Source organism: Melanotaenia boesemani, chromosome 8, assembly GCF_017639745.1.
Source record: "Melanotaenia boesemani isolate fMelBoe1 chromosome 8, fMelBoe1.pri, whole genome shotgun sequence".
Taxonomy (NCBI): Eukaryota; Metazoa; Chordata; class Actinopteri; order Atheriniformes; family Melanotaeniidae; genus Melanotaenia; species Melanotaenia boesemani.
Window position 1 is genome coordinate 13,359,587 of NC_055689.1, and position 18,037 is coordinate 13,377,623.

The following is an 18,037-nucleotide window of genomic DNA, read 5'->3' on the forward strand; positions in this document are numbered from 1 at the left end:
TCCCTTCAATCTTCATGTCATATAAACAATAGATTAAAAAAAAAACATCAGGACCATGATGTTAGGAGTAAGTGCATAAAGTATACTATAACTTTATTAGAAACTAATTACTTTGGAGTAATATTTTAGCATTTTAGAGGCCTGTATTTTTTCGATGTATATTTTACAATTGTCACCATTAAAGAATCAGTAGGACAAAAATAAGAATGAGCCTGATGTCCATAATCTAAGTTTTGCAGATGATACTGTATTCTCACTGTGTACAGTACTAAATATCTTGATCACTTAAACAATATGCAAGGTATTTAAGATTTGTAAATATACTAAAGACAAACCTGCACTGCCAAAAAACAAACAAAACTTTCACACATTTAAATTTTTTTAAATGATTTTTTTATGAGATTTTTTTTCAAGACTGGGTTAAAAATTAGTTTTGCCTTCAGTGATACTAAGAGATTATCTGCTTTGTTCTATTTAATATTTTTTGCAAATAATTTCTATTATTTAAGTGATATAAACACAAAGTTTATTTTCTAGAAGCATTGACATTCATAGCACATGTTCATGCACACAGAGATTTATATTGCTGTGAGCTATACTTCAGGCTTGTGTCCAAATGTTGCATGCAGCAACTGCCCTTGGTCTGCTCCTGTTGACATGGCATTGTTTTCTTCTCTTTATCCTTGAGCACAAAGATAACTTGTGAAATTCCTGTTGGCTGCCTTTGAGGGCTTGGTGGTTCAGAGGATAGCTTGGGGACAGCGTCTGACGCAGGTTGTCAGGACAGTGTGTTTTTTCTATGACCAACAGCAACAGGTGATGAGTCTGTACGCTGCCAATGGTATATCACAGTATAGGTGCTGTTAAGTGTCAGATGAAAAACAATGTACTAAATGAACCTGTAATCAGCCATGCATTTAAGAAATCAAAGTAATTAAAGAGTGGTAATGGAGACAGGAGTTAAGGAAAGGAGACTGAGACAAATTAACTCAAGACTGCCTTTAATAATGGCAAACAGAACTTTAAGTAGGTGGAAATGTTTTCTTGGCTTAACTAAAATTTTTAACTCAGTTAAGGTGAAATTAGTTTAAGAATTACAACAAAAAGTCAGCACCATCCTTTGATCACTTGTCATTCTAGCGGGACCTGTCGCTGCCTCTCTTCGTACTTGAGTTTTCATCTCCTTCACTTATGCCTTGGTCTATTCCAGGCTCCAGGAGAGAGTGATTGTCCACCCATGTATGGACTCATTCTCAGCTGTTCACAGTCTTTGAGTCTTTGACTTTTACAATCACATGAGCACACAAAGGAAGGTGTGAGGCACCTTGCCCCACTTAAGTTTGAAACTGGAGCCAGCACAGCTATTGCTAGTATTTGTTGGTTGTCGTTGTTAAAGGTCACTTCTAAGGGGTGTTGAGTTCTGCTGGTGGTTCACAGAAGTTACCCTTGTCTTCTTCTCACTCATTTAGGCTGTGAAGCTCTGTGTGGACTCAAACCCTGATTTCTGCTTGTCTTATAAAGAGCCAGGACATCATGAAATTACTGAAAGGTACCGTTAACCACTTAAACCTTTTTTATAGAGTTTTTTCTAATTTGCTGCAAAAACATTTTTATTTTAGTCATGCTGTCACTCAGAAAGCAGCGTGTTGTTTAATGTATGAAATGCTTTTGCTTGAATTGATTAGGTCTCTTCTGGTGTGCACTTGCATACCATAACTCAGGCCAAGCCTGTATTTGTTCTGTGGTCCAAAAAGCCCTCCCTTGTCTGGCTGTGAAGATGCTTGCTACTGGAGAAAGACTGGCTACAACTGATGTGAAGGTTAGTAGTTTTAATTTTTCTAGTTTTTAAATGGTTTGTTATCTGATAACAATAAAATAAATGAATATAGATTATCATGTAAATTAATTTGGTTTATTTTAATTTGTTTTTTATAACAATAATATAAGACAGGGATAAGAAAGGGAGGGGGATTTTCTTGTTTTATAACATCTGTTGCAGGTGTTTCACTGTGATATTCATGCACAAACTTCTCCCTACCTTCTTTTCAGACACTTTGTCTATTCTTTTTCTATAAACATCCAAATTACTGATGCTACCCAGATCTTCTAAAAAAGCTACAAACTCAAATGAAATATAATTTTTGCACAAGAGAATTCTCTCCAGGAAAATACTGAAACTATGAAGAAGTATTTCTCTAAAATACTTGGTACAGTTTTTGGACATATTTTCTTCAGTTATACTAACAAGCAGTCATTGCTGTTCTGAAATAAATTAACTTATGGCAGACCTTTTTCTGCAGTCTGCTCTATGTATCACATTGTCACCTCTGAAGCCTTTTTTACATTAAAAATTAAATTTGAAGTATGGAAAAGCCAACAATGGATTTATTTCAAAATAATAAAAATGTTTTATTGGTATCTATTTAAAAATCTGTGATTTATATATTTTTTAATTCCAAAGAAAAGAAGCAAAGCATCCTTGTGTTAGTTTTATGTGAAGTTTAGCTGTTGCTGTAGTACTTTTTTTCAAACTACACCAAACTAAACAATAATCGTGTCTTTCAGTACGTTCTTATGCTTGTTGGCTAAGTTACAATAAATGGAGAAGCCGACCAAGTTGGAGGAATGAAACCGTTTCCACACCTAAAATACAAATCTCTGCAGCTAAAAACATTTATTTATAACCTTTTTTAAAAATCTATCTATTTACACTGTGGGACCACTGTGGCTCAGCATTTGAGGACTTATTTGGAATGAAATCAAATAATTACACTTTAGATGTGATGGCTTCTTATGTTGTTTTCTTTTTGCTTGTTTTGTTTTTATTGTTGTATTGAGCTGTCATTTGTAACTAGCCAGTGCAATATTCAACACACATATAGTTAAAATGATTATTTTCTTGAATTTGTCTACAAGGACCCATCCACTTCTATAAAACTATGGTAAAAATAAAAAAGAATTTGTGAGTAATAATTTTGTAATGTATTTGAAAATGCAATACACATTTTCAGACACTTTTCTCCGTCAGTGTTTTATATCAATTTATTCTTTTAATATTATCCCATTGTAATACTTGTATTAATCAGTTTATCATAATATATGTAGTCACTTTGGTTTCTTTAGTTTTTTTTTTTTTTTTTTTTTTTACATTTTGTTTAAGTTTAATTTAGCTCTTTACTGTTGTCTATGCTACTAACCAAAAAGGCTCTGTCAATAAAGAGTCAAGAAACAATTTTAGATGCACATCAGATTTATTATACTGAACAAAAAAGCATGCTTAAGGAGACACCATCACAAAGTAGGACATGTCTCAGAAACAATTCTCTCAAAGGAAACTTCATTCTTCATCATGTCCTTTCTGTAACCAAAAAAAAATCACATCACAGTAAAAACTCCTGCTTCAGATTTATAGCTACAGATTATAAGTTACACAAGGTAAAGCAGTTAGATTTAGCTTTCCGTTCATAATGTCTTTAATACAGTGTAGAAGGCAACTTGACTTCTTTTGGTTGTTTTAGATTTTTTACCTCTTATCTGAAAGGCTTCTTTAGTTCCAGCTGGTGGGAAATTTCAGACTTATAAGCTGTTGATGGGACATTAACACTTAAGAGTTCTTGACCTGTCCATTTCACACATCGTTCAGGCAGGTAAACATCTCACAGGTAACAGAGACCCCCAAAACCACTGAATGGGTGAGTAGAGGATGAAGTATGAATTTCCCAAGAACAGCTTATTATTCTGAAACTCTTCTCTAGTCATGTAGAATTGAAGAAGCCTTTTGGATGAGAGGTGAAATGTCTTCATGAGACAAGGAAAAAACAGTCCAGCTGCTCTCTGTTTAAGCACGTAGGACTACCATGGCCTGGATTATGGAAAATCTACACTGATGTTTGGAATATTCTAAGCTGGCTCATCTTAACTATATAAATATACATGTATAATTTTCACAATAAAAGTGTTAAAAGTGTGATTGTATGTATGCATGCTTGCACATACAGACCTTTGATCCTACATCGCGGCTCTTGGCACGTAGCTTGTTGACCTGAGACTCAGCTATGTCGGCTCTCTCTTCAGCCTCGTCCAGCTCATGTTGAAGCTTACGGAACTTTGTGAGACTACTGTTGGCTTGTTCCTCCTGAAGAACAGAAACACCATATTTGGTATATTACATGTGTCAGATGAAATTAAATGGTTATATATAGGGATAGTATTTAAAATCAGGTATACTTACAGCCTCTTCTGAAGTCCTTTTGTAGGATTTGACTTTAAGCTGCAGCTTGTCGACCAAGTCTTGAAGACGTGCAAGATTTTTCCGGTCTTCTTCAGTCTACACAGATGGAAAAAAGAAAAAGAGAAGTATAGAGAGAAAGATAACATATATATATAGAATTTGATTTAGACTGGAGTCATTTTGATAACACAAAGAGAAAGGCTGATAATTACCTGATAAGTAAGCTCCTTGATACGTCTCTCATACTTTCTAACCCCTTTTATAGCATCGCTGGCCTTTCTCTGTTCACCCTCCACCTCATTTTCAAGTTCCTTGACCTGTAGGACACCAGAGCAAAAGTTGATAACTATCTCTCTTATTCACAAGAAAGTGACATTTATTTAACATGTTTATATACTAGTAGTAAAATACTCGTTACACTCACCCTGGCCTCGAGCTTCTGCACCTGCTTCTTGCCTCCCTTCATGGCGATCTGTTCAGCTTCATCCAGACGGTGCTGCAGGTCTTTGATGGTTTGCTCCATGTTCTTCTTCATGCGCTCCAGATGAGCGCTGGTGTCCTGCTCTTTCTTCAGCTCCTCTGCCATCATGGCAGCATCAGTGATGGCCTTCTTGGCCTTCTCTTCAGCATTTCTACATTCCTGCACTGCCTCCTCCACCTCACTTTGAAGCTGGGATGTATCACCCTCCAACTTCTTCTTTTGGTTTATCAGGCTGGTGTTCTGTTGTTGACAGTGCACATATTCAGTGTGAAGATACTTAAAGCATACAAACCAAAACACACTGTATGAATGGTGACTGTGTCTCACCTGTGAGTGAAGTAGCTGCACCCGTTCGCTAACATCCAGCAGCTCTTGCTCTGCAAGTTTGCGGCTTCGCTCAGTTTGCTCCAGAGCAATCCTCAGTTCCTCCAGTTCAGCTTGAAGCAGGTTGTTGCGTCTGTCAACAATGGCTATGTTCTCCTTCATATCATCATTGGCACGCATAGAGTCATCGAGCTGGAGCTGAGCATCCTACAAGATGAACAGAAATATTTAACTCACCTATGTTTGTTTGAAAAAGCAGCAATAAGATAATCATTTTTTTCCTCACTCAAACCTTCAGATGTGCATGAACAGCCTTCAGCTGTTTCTGGGCCTCAGATGCCTGCCTGTTGGCTTGGCTGAGCTGGATCTCCATCTCATTGAGGTCTCCCTCCATCTTCTTTTTCAAACGGAGGGCTTCATTCCTGCTGCGAGTCTCAGCCTCAAGAGAGCTCTGCAGAGTATCAACAATTCGTTGTTGATTTCTCTTAGCTTGCTCCATCTCTTCATCTTTCTCAGCCAGTTTACGCTCAAGGTCAGCCTTAATCTGGTTAGCCTCAAGCTGGACTCTGAGAATCTTCCCTTCTTCATGCTCCAGAGAGGCCTGTCATTGAATAGATGTGTTAGGTCAAAAGATATTTATTATCAAATGTCAAAATATTTTCAACTTCATATATATTTGGATAGTTGGACTTTGCACCGTACTTCTGCCTCCTCCAGAGCTGTTTGTATCTCAGACTTCTCTTGTTCCAGCTGCTTTCGAATCTTCTCAAGCTCATGAATACTCTTTCCACCCTCCCCGATTTGTTCAGTAAGGTCAGAGATTTCCTCTGAAAGCCAAATTGTTACGATTGACAAACATGTAATGCTATAGTTAGGTTTTTCAGAAGGTTTTATAGATTAATTGACTAACCTTGCAGATTCTTGTTCTCCCTTTTCATGGTCTCCAGATGTTCAAGCGACTCTTCGTAGGAGTTTTTCAGTTTGAAGAGCTCAGTGCTCAGAGACCTGGCTTCTTTCTGGGAGCTATCCAGCTCTGTTTGAGACTCCTCATACTTCTGTTTCCACTCTGCCAAGACCTAAATGACAGTTCACATTTTAGCTAAAGGAATGACTCTGTACCTGTATTGAAATCTTACAGTGAGTAATGAACTTAAACCTTGTCAAAGTTTCTTTGCTTCTTGTCCAGAGCAGCAGCAGCAGCATTTGATCTCTCCACATCCACCATGAGATCTTCAATCTCATTCTGCAGCCTGTGTTTGGTCTTCTCCAGGGAGGAACATTTAGCATTCACAGCTTCAACAGCCTCCTCAGCATCCTGCAGACGCTGAGCCAGCTTCTTTCTATGATATAGATGAGTTTTTTAAGGTTGCTTTTCAACTTTGCAGAGTTGTTGAAGATTAAATGTGTTTTACTTACTTTGCTTCCTCCAGTTCCTCAGTTCTCTGGATGGCATCAGTTTCATACTTGGTTCTCCACTGAGCCACCTCAGAGTTGGCCTTGGACATGCTGCGCTGCAGTTCAGCCTTGGCCTCCTGCTCCTCCTCATACTGCTCCCTGAGCAGGTCACAGTCATGACGAGAAGACTGCACAGCATGGGCTAATGCATTCTTAGCCTAAAATTAAAGCAAGCTTAAGTTATTTGAATGTATTAAGATTTAATCTGTACTAAATGTGGCTTCAGTAGCTTTGCTTTGCTACCTTGATTTCCTCTTCCAGTTGTCTTTTAAGGTCTTCAATTTGTTGTGTGTAGGACTGTTTTCCTCTGGTGAGTTGAGACACCAGGGAGTCCTTCTCCTCAAGCTGCCTCGCAAGTTCACCTGGTTGAAGCCAGAGCTTGAAATGAATGCTTGATATAACCATATATGAAATATTCGCATCAAATGAAGCACATACCATTTTCAGTTTGAAGCTTTGCTTTCTGCATGGTGAAGTCGTTGATGGTACGCTGTCCCTCCTCTGACTTTGTTTTATATTCATTCATCTGGTCCTCCAGAGACCGACACATTTTCTCCAAATTGTTCTGTAAACAAAATACAGTAAGAAGCACTGTAAGAATGAAGAAAAGGGGTGATCATCCAAGGACAAGACCATGGAACTGATTTACCTTAGACTTGACAATCTGCTCCATATTGGAGACCACATCATCGAGCTCTAGTCTGAGCTCACTCTTCTCCTTCTCCAGTTTCTGCTTGACTCTCTGCAGGTTGTCAATCTGCTCTCCCAGGTCAGCAACGCTGTCGGCTTGCTTCTTCCTCAGGGTGGCAGCGGTGGCCTCGTGGTGCAGAGTGGCCTCTTCGAGGTCTCTGCGGAGTTTCTGGAACTCGGCCTCCCTCTTCTTGTTCATCTCGATCTGGGCAGCTGTGGCTCCACCAGCCTCCTCCAGCCTCTCACTGATCTCTTCCAGCTCTCTGGCCAAGTCTGCTCTCTGCTTCTCCACCTTGGCTCGTGCAGCTCGCTCTGCTTCAAGCTCTTCCTCCAGCTCCTCAATACGGGCCTGCACCAAAGTCCAAACAAATCTCAGCATTACATTTTTTCTTCTATGAATAACAATAATCTTAAAATGTAATTTTCCTTGGTGGTTCAGAGTTGTTTCTGTGTGAATTTTCACCTGCAGCTCCTTCAGTTTTTTCTGGAGCTGAGCAACCATTGCCTGTTCATCCTCTATTTTGTTATTGAGTTGACTGATTTCAAAATCTTTCCTGTGGACGATACAAAGTTAAATGTATAGAATGACTCCTTTATTAAATTGTTTTTTGTGTAAAAACTCTTTTCTCATTTTACTTTTTCAGCTTCTCTTCAAGTTGCTGCTTGTCATTTTCCAGATCCATGATACTCTCTTGGGCCAACTTTAGGTCTCCTTCAAGTTTCCTCTTTGCTCTCTCAAGGTCCATACGTATCTTCTTCTCTTGCTCTAAGGACCCCTCAAGCTGTAGAAAGATGAAAAATACTCTTTTTTTTTTAGCACATTTGCTTTGTATTTGTTTAAGTCCACCTGATCTTGTAAATTCTTACATCATCAACTTGCTGCTCCAGCTTGGCCTTGGCCTTGGTCAGAGTGTTGACTTTGTCTTCTTCACTCTGTAGGTCATCCAGGGTTTGCTGATGAGCTTCCTGTAAAGCTTTCTTTTCCTTGGTCAGCTTGGCAATGATTTCATCCAAAGCAGCCATCTCCTCTGTCAGGTTCTTTACCTGTTGCAGATGAAAATCATAGAATCCTGACGGCCATCACAGCAATATTTTCATCATAGTATTTTCTCTACAATTTTTAGGTTTTATTATACCTTGTTCTCAGTGGCGTGCTTTTCTTTCTCAACTTTAGCCAGAGTTAACTCTAAGTCATCAATGTCCTTCTTCAGCTCAGAGCATTCATCCTCCAGCTTCCTCTTCTTAGCTGTCAGTTCAGCGTTCATCTCCTCCTCATCCTCCAGCCTTTCAGTCAGCTCTTTGATTTTTGCTTCCAGCTGAATCTTGCTCTTGATGAGCCCCTCACATCTCTCCTCTGCATCACAAAGATTATCTTGCTCCTATCATTAAAAATAAGTCAACATACCATACAGTGTGACCATCATGTAATTTATGAAGTTGACTGGAATAGAAAAATGTAAGAATCAGTGTTCTAACATACAGTCTGGACTTGAAGCTGCAGGTCGTTCTTCTCTTGGAGAAGAGTGACCATTTTCTCCTCCAGTTCTTTTCTACGGGCTTCAGATTTAGCATAAGCCTCCTTCAGTTTGGCAAACTCTTCCTTCATGTTGGCCATCTCCTTCTCAGTCTCTGCTGATTTCAGGAGAGGTTTGATCTTGAAGTACATCTTCATCCAGGGCCAATTCTTGACCCCCATGAAGGCACGGATGTTCCACTGGATTACAAGTAGGGCATCCCTATGTGCAACAGTTTTGAAAAACATTTTATGTTGTGGCGTTGAAAAGTTTTTCAATGTTAATAAACTAATTTATTTAATGTCTTTAGTATGCAAACTTTTATAGCTTTCTATTTGAGAATGGGAAAGGTCACCCTTTCACATGGGTTTTACACACCTGCGTTCTACAATCTTCTGGAATTCAATTCTTGCCAGAACACCTCGGGAACGAGCCTGGATTCTTGTCATAATCAGAGCCAATCGGTCATCTCGCATCTCCTCCAGTAGACCAAGCAGCCCAGCTTTAAAGAACACCTTATTTGTGCAACCAGATTATATCAGTAATGGGGAATATAAGGTCCCAATGTTGAAGGCACTTGTGAGGATGTGTACGTGTTACAGGCTTACTTATAACAACCATATCACAACCAAATGTAAAAGCAGTAGTAGATATAGTATACAAAAGTGATTTCTTGCAAATGTTATAATTAAGCTGTATGTCTTTCATAGTTTCTTTTCACAAAAAAACAAGAGAAATTTACCTACCTTAGTGTGCCCTAGTTTATACTGGTTATGATCAATATCCAAGGAGCCCAACAGCTTTTCTGATGCTTTTTTGTTATCAATGAACTGCCCCTCAGGTATAGCACTTGGGTTTAAAATGCGGTATCTTTGTTGGGAATTAAGAAAAAACCATCAGTTTTCTTTAATTTTGTACATAATATCAAACTACCAAACTACACATCATTAAATAACTGTTGTATGTATGTATAAAACAAGGGAAAACTGAAGAAGATGTGTTCAGAAACAGCCAATGCAATCAGGACACAACAGTGTGATATTCACTGCTATAAACATTTTATAAATGACTAAATCTCTACACCTATTAAAGATTTTGAACATTGTCACACTTGTTAAGGAGATGGAACTTCTTGGCAGAATAATGTTGGTTCCCCTCAGACAATGTAGAATAATCTATGTTTCTAAGAACTTTTCAAAAAACATTTTTTTTATAGTTCTTCAGCTGATCACAAACTTCTATTCATCTGTATTTTGAAATATGAGGGTGTTCATCAAAGTCAAACCTCTGCTTGAAGTCTCCATAGAGGATCCTGTTGGGGAAGCCCTTTCTGCAGATCCTGATGCCTTCCAGCACACCGTTACAGCGTAGCTGGTGCATCACCAGAGGGTTCTCCATGGCCCCAGGAGTCTTGGTCTCATTGGGGATGATGCAGCGCACAAAGTGAGGGTGAGTTGACCTCAAGTTGGTCATCAGCTTGTTCAGGTTCTCCTTTAATATGATAAAGCAGCCATGTATGTAATTACTGGTAAAGTATGAATGTGTTGGATATGATGACACAAAAATTACATACCCTGTGGAGAGCAGACACTGTCTGAAAGGATGATCCTTTCTTCTTCTTCTCTTTTTTACCTTCTCCGCCTTCAGCCGTTGCTGTTAAGAAAAGTGTGCCATTTAAGAACTCAAACAAATTACTGCACCATTTCTATATTTTGATATTGCATCTCCAAATATTCATGCTTGGGTACCTGAATCAGCTCCAGCATAGTTGGCAAAGAGTAAAGCTAGCAGTTTAAGGTTAGACTTCTGGTACAGTCCAACAACAGTCTCATTTAGAGGATCTTTGTTCTTCACCAGCCAGTTGTTGATATTATAATCAACAGTTCCAGCATAGTGAACCAGGGAGAAATGGGCCTCTGGTTTTCCTTTGATAATTCTGGGTTTCTGGAAGTTGTTGGATTTGCCCAGATGGTTGTCATAGAGCTTAGCTTTAAAGGTGGCATCAGAGGCTTTGGGAAACATGCACTCCTCTTCAAGGATGGACATGATACCCATGGGCTGTGGGAGGAAAAATATGTAAGGTTTAAAAAAAAATATTTGTGTATCACTTATTTCAACATTTTGTAGTTTGATGTCTCACCTTTTCAATTAGATCAATACAGGCCTGCAGATCCATACCAAAATCAATGAAAGTCCATTCAATGCCCTCTTTCTTGTACTCTTCCTGCTCCAGCACAAACATGTGATGGTTGAAAAACTGTTGCAGTTTTTCATTTGTGAAGTTGATGCACAGCTGCTCAAACGTGTTGAACTGGAAGGCCATTGTGTGATCAGAAAGGAAATCAATGATAAAATTGGTTACCACAAATGTAAATGTTTGTCTCACACTAAACTCACGTCAAAGATCTCAAATCCAGCGATGTCCAGCACACCAATGAAGTACTGGCGAGGCTGTTTGGTGTCCAGGGACTGGTTAATCCTTACCACCATCCACAAGAACATCTTTTCATACACTGACTTAGACAGTGCACCAACAGCATAGTTCACCTAAAAAAGAAACCACGTTGGTGAGAATATTTCTGTAATATTTTGGAAAAAGATAAATTTCTTACTGTCTCACCTGGGCGACATTTTGTCCCTTGGTGACCCACTCGTTTCCTACTTTGACTCTTGGGTGACAGAGACCTTTGATGAGGTCAGCAGAGTTCAGGCCCATCAGATAAGCTACTTTGTCAGCATCTGAGAAAGTCAACATAATATAATTTTCACATTTTGTACTAGGATGCTAAAGTACTTAACATGTGTAGATGCAGTCCTTGAAATATTTATAAATAGATTTAAAAAATGCTACATATACATAAACATAAAATGTAAACCATACAACAAAAGTTTCCTCTTTCAATGTGCAACACAATGACAGCTGTCCTTTCCACTGAACTAAACACTTGACTGTTTCAAGAGAAATCATCTTAGAAAACAAAAACCTTCCAGTCAAAGCTCATAAACATAATAATTGTAATTATTCCAGATTGTCTGGTACGAACATTAAGAGCTGAGATTACTCAACATTCTTGTTTACCTTCAGTGCCGTCTGCCTCCGCCTGCTCTTCACGCTGCTTCTGCTTGAACTTCATGTTACCGTAGTGCATGATGGCACCAGTCAGCTTGTAAATACTGTTCTTCTCTTCTTGGGTGAAGCCCAGGACATCATAGGCTTCCTAAGAGGAATCAAGAAATGAATTTTTGATGTTTCTTTAGTTGGTTTCCAAATAATTTTCCACCATATGACTATATTACTACTATAAAGGGTTTGCTGTCGTTAACTAAAGATTCAGCTCACATCAGTGGCCATCAGCTCTTCAGAGTCATTGATGGAGGCTACAGTTGTCTCTCCTTGGGAGATGAAGGCGTAGTCATAGGGGTTGTTGGTGATGAGCAGCATTTCTAATGTGAAAATAAGAATATAAATAAAAGTTTTACAATACTTCAATGTACAAATAATTCTCACTATAAATTATTACAGCATATACCCAGAAGTTCAGGCTTTGCCTGAGACAAGATCTGGTAGAAAATGTGGTAGTCTCTCTCAGCTCTGAGCTGGAAGGTCACACGAGACTTTTCCAGAAGGTCTGTAAGAAGAGCCCTTGTCACTCTGGTATACAAATGTTTAGTCTGTGTTCATAGTTGTAATATAATATTCTGTTACTTACAAGTTTCAATGTCAGCAGAAGCCAACTTTCCTCTGTTGTCAAAGTGAATGCGAATGAATTTACCCTAACAGAAAAAGATCCACTCATTTTAGTCACATTGATTTAGCTCATCTCATCTCATTATCATTTGCAGTCTAACAGTCACTCACAAATCTGGAGGAGTTGTCATTCCTGATGGTCTTGGCATTACCAAAGGCCTCCAGAGCAGGGTTAGCCTGAATGATTTGATCCTCCAGGGTGCCCTGATGTTGTCAAATAAAGCCACAACATCATTCATGGTGGCAGTTTTGAGAAAGCTTTAAAAATTAAAAGCTTTCAGTTGAGACAATCATAATTAATCATTTAATTGGTGCACATGAGAGTAAATAAATCACTTTCACCAAGAAAAACCAAATAAATAAAAACATGCGTATAATCTAATTGAAACTTAAACTGTTAAATTTCATATTTTGATTTTATGATCAAACCTTTTTCTCAGCAGCTGGATCTTTCTTCCCAGTTGGGACAGCAGCAATGCTGGCAAAGTACTGGATGACACGCTTGGTGTTGACAGTCTTTCCAGCTCCGGATTCTCCGCTGAGTGGAGGACAGACACAAAAGTTTAGATTTTTAATTAATATCTTTCTTCAAGAATGGTTGATGTCATTGTAACTTACGTGATTAGGATTGACTGGTTTTCTCTGTCTGTCAGAAAGAGGAACACAAAATATTTGTGAAACAGGTAAGTGAATGGTTTTTCAGACATTGAGGCTTCAACAAACTCTTAAACAGCAGGTACCTGACAGCATGTACTGGTAGGCATTGTCAGAGATGGAGAAGATGTGAGGAGGAGCTTCACTCCTTTTCTTTCCTCTGTAGGCAACAACCACCTCCTGGTTATAGACTGGCAGCCACTTGTATGGGTTAACAGTCACACAGAAGAGCCCAGAGTAGGTCTACAGCGAAACACAACAGGAAAATAAGATTATGTGTTGACATTATTCTTTTTGTGATCTTATTCATGAACTTGTGCTTTACTACAGCATACATATATGCTGTAGTAAAATAACATAAAATAGAAGTTTCTCACGTAGATCATCCATGCTGCGTAACGCTCTTTGAGATTAAACAGCACAGCTGGCTCATGGAGGAACGTGAACATCGCCATGTCCTCAATTTTATCAAACTTTGGTGGGTTCTGAGGATGTATATCACTCTCTTTCACTGTAACAGTCTGTAAAGACATTTTTTTATAGAAAAATAACATTTTATAGAAAAAAAACTGAACTAAACACTTTTTGTATATAGAAATGTAGACATTTTAATCAATATCATGAAATTTAGTCACCTTTCCAAATTCAGTTTCAGCAGTGACTTTGTCACCATCACGACTCTGAATGGTTGCTTTGACGTACTCGACCTCAGGATCAGGAACAAAACACTCCCTCTTGATGTCAAAGGGACGAGTCTGGGCTTCCAGACGCTCCATATCTGATTTCCTCAGAAAAGAAGCAGCAGCCCCAAACTCTGCCATAGCAGCATCTCCCATTTTTTAACCTGTTACAAATGAGCAGATTTGTTCTTTGTAAATTACTATTACATTTTTACACAATGATTTGTCACATATACTGACTCAATTATCAGTTAATAGGTACAGTAATAATAATGAGGTGGTTTATGATAAACGTGTGATTTTCAAGTTTTGTTGTCACATACAGAGGATTGAAATGGCTATTCTCACCCACATTACTGCCAAGGACACGTGCACACAGTAACTAACAATAAACACCACCTAAACACACAAAGAAGCTAAAAAGTGAAAAATAAGGAAATAAGAGACTGCTTTATAGCTTAAGTCTCACTAAACTTAACTTAAGGGTTAGTAGATTAATAGTAATAAATTGATCAATAAAAACGCTGTAAAAAATATTTAAATAAAGTTCCAGTTTTTATCAAGAAAAAGTCCTTTTTATGTCATGTTTATTATATTCTGTTTCAGAACAGTGTTGTTTGTGTAACTCAAATTGTGAAATTTAAAGGGCTTCAAATCTTGAACAGCATATGACCCACACCTGTCCCTCAATTTATACCAGGAAAGTTAGACTAAAAGTCTAGTGGGACATGAGCTTAAACTTTTAACTTTATACAGTGTCAGGGATTTATTTTCAAATACTGAAAAATTAACACAAATTTTAATTCCTCGTTGAAGAGCAACTGTTTTTTTACCGAGGGTGGGTTGGACTCCAAAAGAAGACCAGGGTCAGTCAGGGTCTTTCTGTCCAAACCAGATGACAAAACAAGGTATTATTTCACTGCTGCTGCCTCACATCACTATTTTTTAACCCTCAGTCATGAAATGATATACATGTAAAACACACTATATTACATGTGATAACATCTGTTGTAAAAATTGTGTCAAGTTTCTATCCCATACCATTTAAATAAATGTTTTCCTTACCTTTGACTCTCAAACCTTTAATCAAGTGAAGCGATGAGCCCCGTCGCTGACAGCAGCCCTGCTTCCATTAATAAAGCTTGTTTATCCACCAAATATGGGATGGATTTTTGGAGAAAGATTGCACATTAAAAAAGCGTTGTCCTAATTGGGCAGGAGTTACAGCTGCTATTTGTTGCTTTCACCTTGTGACAAACAAGGCGAGGACAATACATGACACAAAGAAAAGGGGAGGGCAAGAGGTGGGGATCAGGGACAGGCTTGATATCAAGTGACTCTTAATTACAATTCATATTAATTATAACAGGTCAGTTTATATGATTTATTTTTGTTAAAAGCTGTGACTCAGTTAAATCTCCTGAATGGGATTTTTGTTTCCATATCTGTTTCATTTGTATATTGTCCTTTTAAAAAATGTGTATATATTTTCATTCAGCATGTCACACATAAGAGTGTTTCTTACAGTGATGTTTATATACTGGCTTACCTCTATGACTAAAACTTGATACTGTACATACTATAGCAGTGCCCCATTGGTGTATGCTTCACTTCCTATGTTGATGATAAAATGTATAATTAATTATAAGCTATGAAAAGTAATCTTACCATGACATAATAACAAAAAACTAATTTATTTCCACATTTAACATGTTGGTAAACTATTAAAGCAAAGGTGAGTTATAAAGAAGAGACCTATCTTCCTTTTCTCCCATTAGCACAACAAATGTTCATGTCCTAAACCTCAAACAGAGATGACAGACAAGCGAGGCCAATGAACAAGATTTAGACCAATTAGTTCTCTAAACACGGGTGATTTGAGATGCTCTGGACTTGTCGGTCATGTTAAGATTCTTATAAAGATAAAGTTCAGTTTGGGTCAATCATGTAAAGAGGAGTAAGAGCTGTTTCTGCAGTAACTACATAGACAACAAAGAGTTGCAGCTGTTGTCGAGTGTGAGTTAAGGTCAGGGACTTGAAATGATCACTCACCACTGCTCTGCCCAGCTAAGTCTACACCCTGTGTCTCATGGTGTCGTCATGGCATTGTTCCTTCTTCTTTGGCCTTGAGGACAAAGATAACCCTGTGAAATTCTTGTCTGGATTTTTCCTCGCTGATTGCGAAGGGCAGCCTTTGAGGGGAGCAATAATGTTGAACAGCAGTCTCCGATGTCATGATGGATGGGAGGTAGCAGGTGTGCAGCCCTTATCTGAAATATACTTTTAATCCACTCTAATATCTGCTTTCACATGTTTTTAAGCCTAATTCCTCAATGTGATTACAATCAAATCAAAAACAGACTTTTTTCTAAGTTTCTACTGAGCAATTAGAAATATAACTACAAAGTTAGTTCTCCTTTATAAACCAACGATGACCTTTACGCTGACTTTAGTTTTGGACTGTGGAACTTTTAAAGTTATTTGTGGAAATTGTGAAAGTTGATCAGAATTTGCTTTCATATTATTAGACTTGACTTTTATTGGCAGTCCCAGTGGAAATTATAGTTTGTTTCCCTCTGCTGGCTTTCATCTCAGTCTCATAGTGCGAATTCACTAAAGCCAATGCTCTTTGGTGGAAAGAACAAATAATGTCAGTTTAATAGGCAACTAATGTTTTCTAAACATTCCTTAATCATTTGTTAACATGACAGCCCTCTATAAGCCTGTAACACAAAGGTTACAGCATTAAAAGGGTGTGAGGTCTTAGAGAGTAAGTGGAAAGTTAAACATGGCTTAAATAGCTTTGTTACTATTCCAACATGGATGGCAGAATAACACAAGCAGTTCTTTTGTTGTCTTCTAATCTCTCTGTAGACATTGAAAAACTTTAGAAGGACGAAGTCATGTGAGATGAAGGTCAGCACTTGGTGCCAGCTGACATCCACCCTCCACCTCACTCCTTCAAACAGTGCAGGAGCTTGTGCCTCATTCCTTCCTTGGTGCTGCTGCAGATGCATGAAATACGGTAAGCTGTAGATTTACTATAAACCATGCTGATAAAATATGTGCTTGCTTTCTTGTAGAAGTTAATGTTTGTTTGATTCAGACAAAAACAGGAATTTCTCACACACAAAAAAAAAAACCCATGCGTGTCAGCATAAATAGTGACTGGTTAAAGAAGTACACTGTGCAGTACTGAATTAAGATTTAAACCACATGAGAGCAACCTTTTTTCATTCATTTGTTGCTACTAATATTATATTTTAATTGTGGCAACCTGGGAAAGACGTATTGAGATAGATACATTAAGAATTATGCTGACATTTGAGTCTATGATGTCAGACATGGTCCTGCACATGTTGCATCACAACAAACCTGCTTTTAAACTTATAAGGGCTGAATGTTTCAACCCTTTGCAGAAACAAATTTGCACATAGACATCTATTTGGGCTAGACACTTCCTCTACATACACACACACGCACACATATAAAAATATATATATATAAATATATATATAAATATGTGATGCTCTTATCAGGTTTTTAGGGCCGCATAATGGTTTTCAGTATTTGTACCTTCATTTTGTGTGGAATATTACTTCATTATGCTCAGTGAGATACTGAATTTGTAGCCTTTTTTTATTTTGAGGCATTTTCCTGTCTATGCTTCTTTTTGGGTTTAAATATTTTACTTCTTATTTCATCTACACTTTTATGGTCCTAATGTTTATGGTAACATTAAATAAGTGGTTCATGTGCCTTTGAAAATACTTCTAGTGCACTGATGGTGGATCTTATGAGCTAGAACTGACATAGACGTCTAGAAAAAATAAGCCAAAATCACAATAAAATTTAAAAAACAAAAAAATGACTTTGGTGTTAGTTTTTTTAACACAAGACAGGAAGGAAACATGGAAGCACTTTTATTGAGAAAATTATATTTTATTTGAAAACCTGACAATTTGTGGGGAAGGGGCAGCTGAAACGTCAAATAAGGAATGCCAGTTTCCATGGGGATTATATGTAGGGTGAAAAAACATTTGAACTATAATGGACTACTACCAAGATTATTTCTTTGAGTTCTCTTGTCTTTTCAAAGCTTTCCCTTACAAATATGTTTATTTTTCAAAGATCTTTTTAGTGTTGGAATTATTATTTATATTAGTAAAAGTACTATAAAAACCCTGTGTTGTTTAAATATGTCTGACAATGCAGTATGCTGTTAAAACCTTAAATTACATCTCCGTACATGCTGTTTTT

The 18,037-nt window shown here is 37.8% G+C and overlaps 1 protein-coding gene and 1 long non-coding RNA gene across 2 annotated transcripts in view; one reads left to right on the top strand and one right to left on the bottom strand.

Moving 5' to 3' along the window:
- LOC121644127 overlaps window positions 1-18,037 on the top strand; it is a 34,542-nt gene that overhangs the window by 15,586 nt on the left and 919 nt on the right. The window contains exons 3-6 of the long non-coding RNA XR_006011228.1: window positions 1,470-1,549; window positions 1,686-1,819; window positions 9,993-10,144; window positions 16,652-16,802. This is a non-coding gene — a long non-coding RNA (uncharacterized LOC121644127). The remainder of the gene's footprint in view (window positions 1-1,469; window positions 1,550-1,685; window positions 1,820-9,992; window positions 10,145-16,651; window positions 16,803-18,037) is intronic.
- LOC121644124 (myosin-7-like) lies at window positions 3,233-14,959 on the bottom strand. The gene is made up of 39 exons (XM_041991849.1): window positions 14,843-14,959; window positions 14,611-14,659; window positions 13,733-13,941; window positions 13,475-13,618; window positions 13,184-13,340; window positions 13,062-13,089; window positions 12,873-12,981; window positions 12,555-12,647; window positions 12,406-12,469; window positions 12,226-12,324; window positions 12,036-12,139; window positions 11,775-11,913; window positions 11,316-11,434; window positions 11,093-11,242; window positions 10,836-11,006; window positions 10,444-10,753; window positions 10,269-10,348; window positions 9,981-10,186; window positions 9,442-9,565; window positions 9,074-9,210; window positions 8,662-8,917; window positions 8,318-8,560; window positions 8,049-8,225; window positions 7,818-7,963; window positions 7,645-7,735; window positions 7,141-7,530; window positions 6,930-7,056; window positions 6,735-6,853; window positions 6,453-6,649; window positions 6,193-6,376; window positions 5,947-6,112; window positions 5,739-5,863; window positions 5,329-5,637; window positions 5,040-5,243; window positions 4,656-4,952; window positions 4,444-4,548; window positions 4,232-4,327; window positions 4,001-4,135; window positions 3,233-3,358 (listed from the first exon to the last, which is right to left on the bottom strand). The coding sequence occupies exons 3-39, from the start codon at window positions 13,931-13,933 to the stop codon at window positions 3,338-3,340; spliced, it is 5,823 nt and encodes a 1,940-aa protein (XP_041847783.1). The 5' UTR covers window positions 13,934-13,941; window positions 14,611-14,659; window positions 14,843-14,959; the 3' UTR covers window positions 3,233-3,337.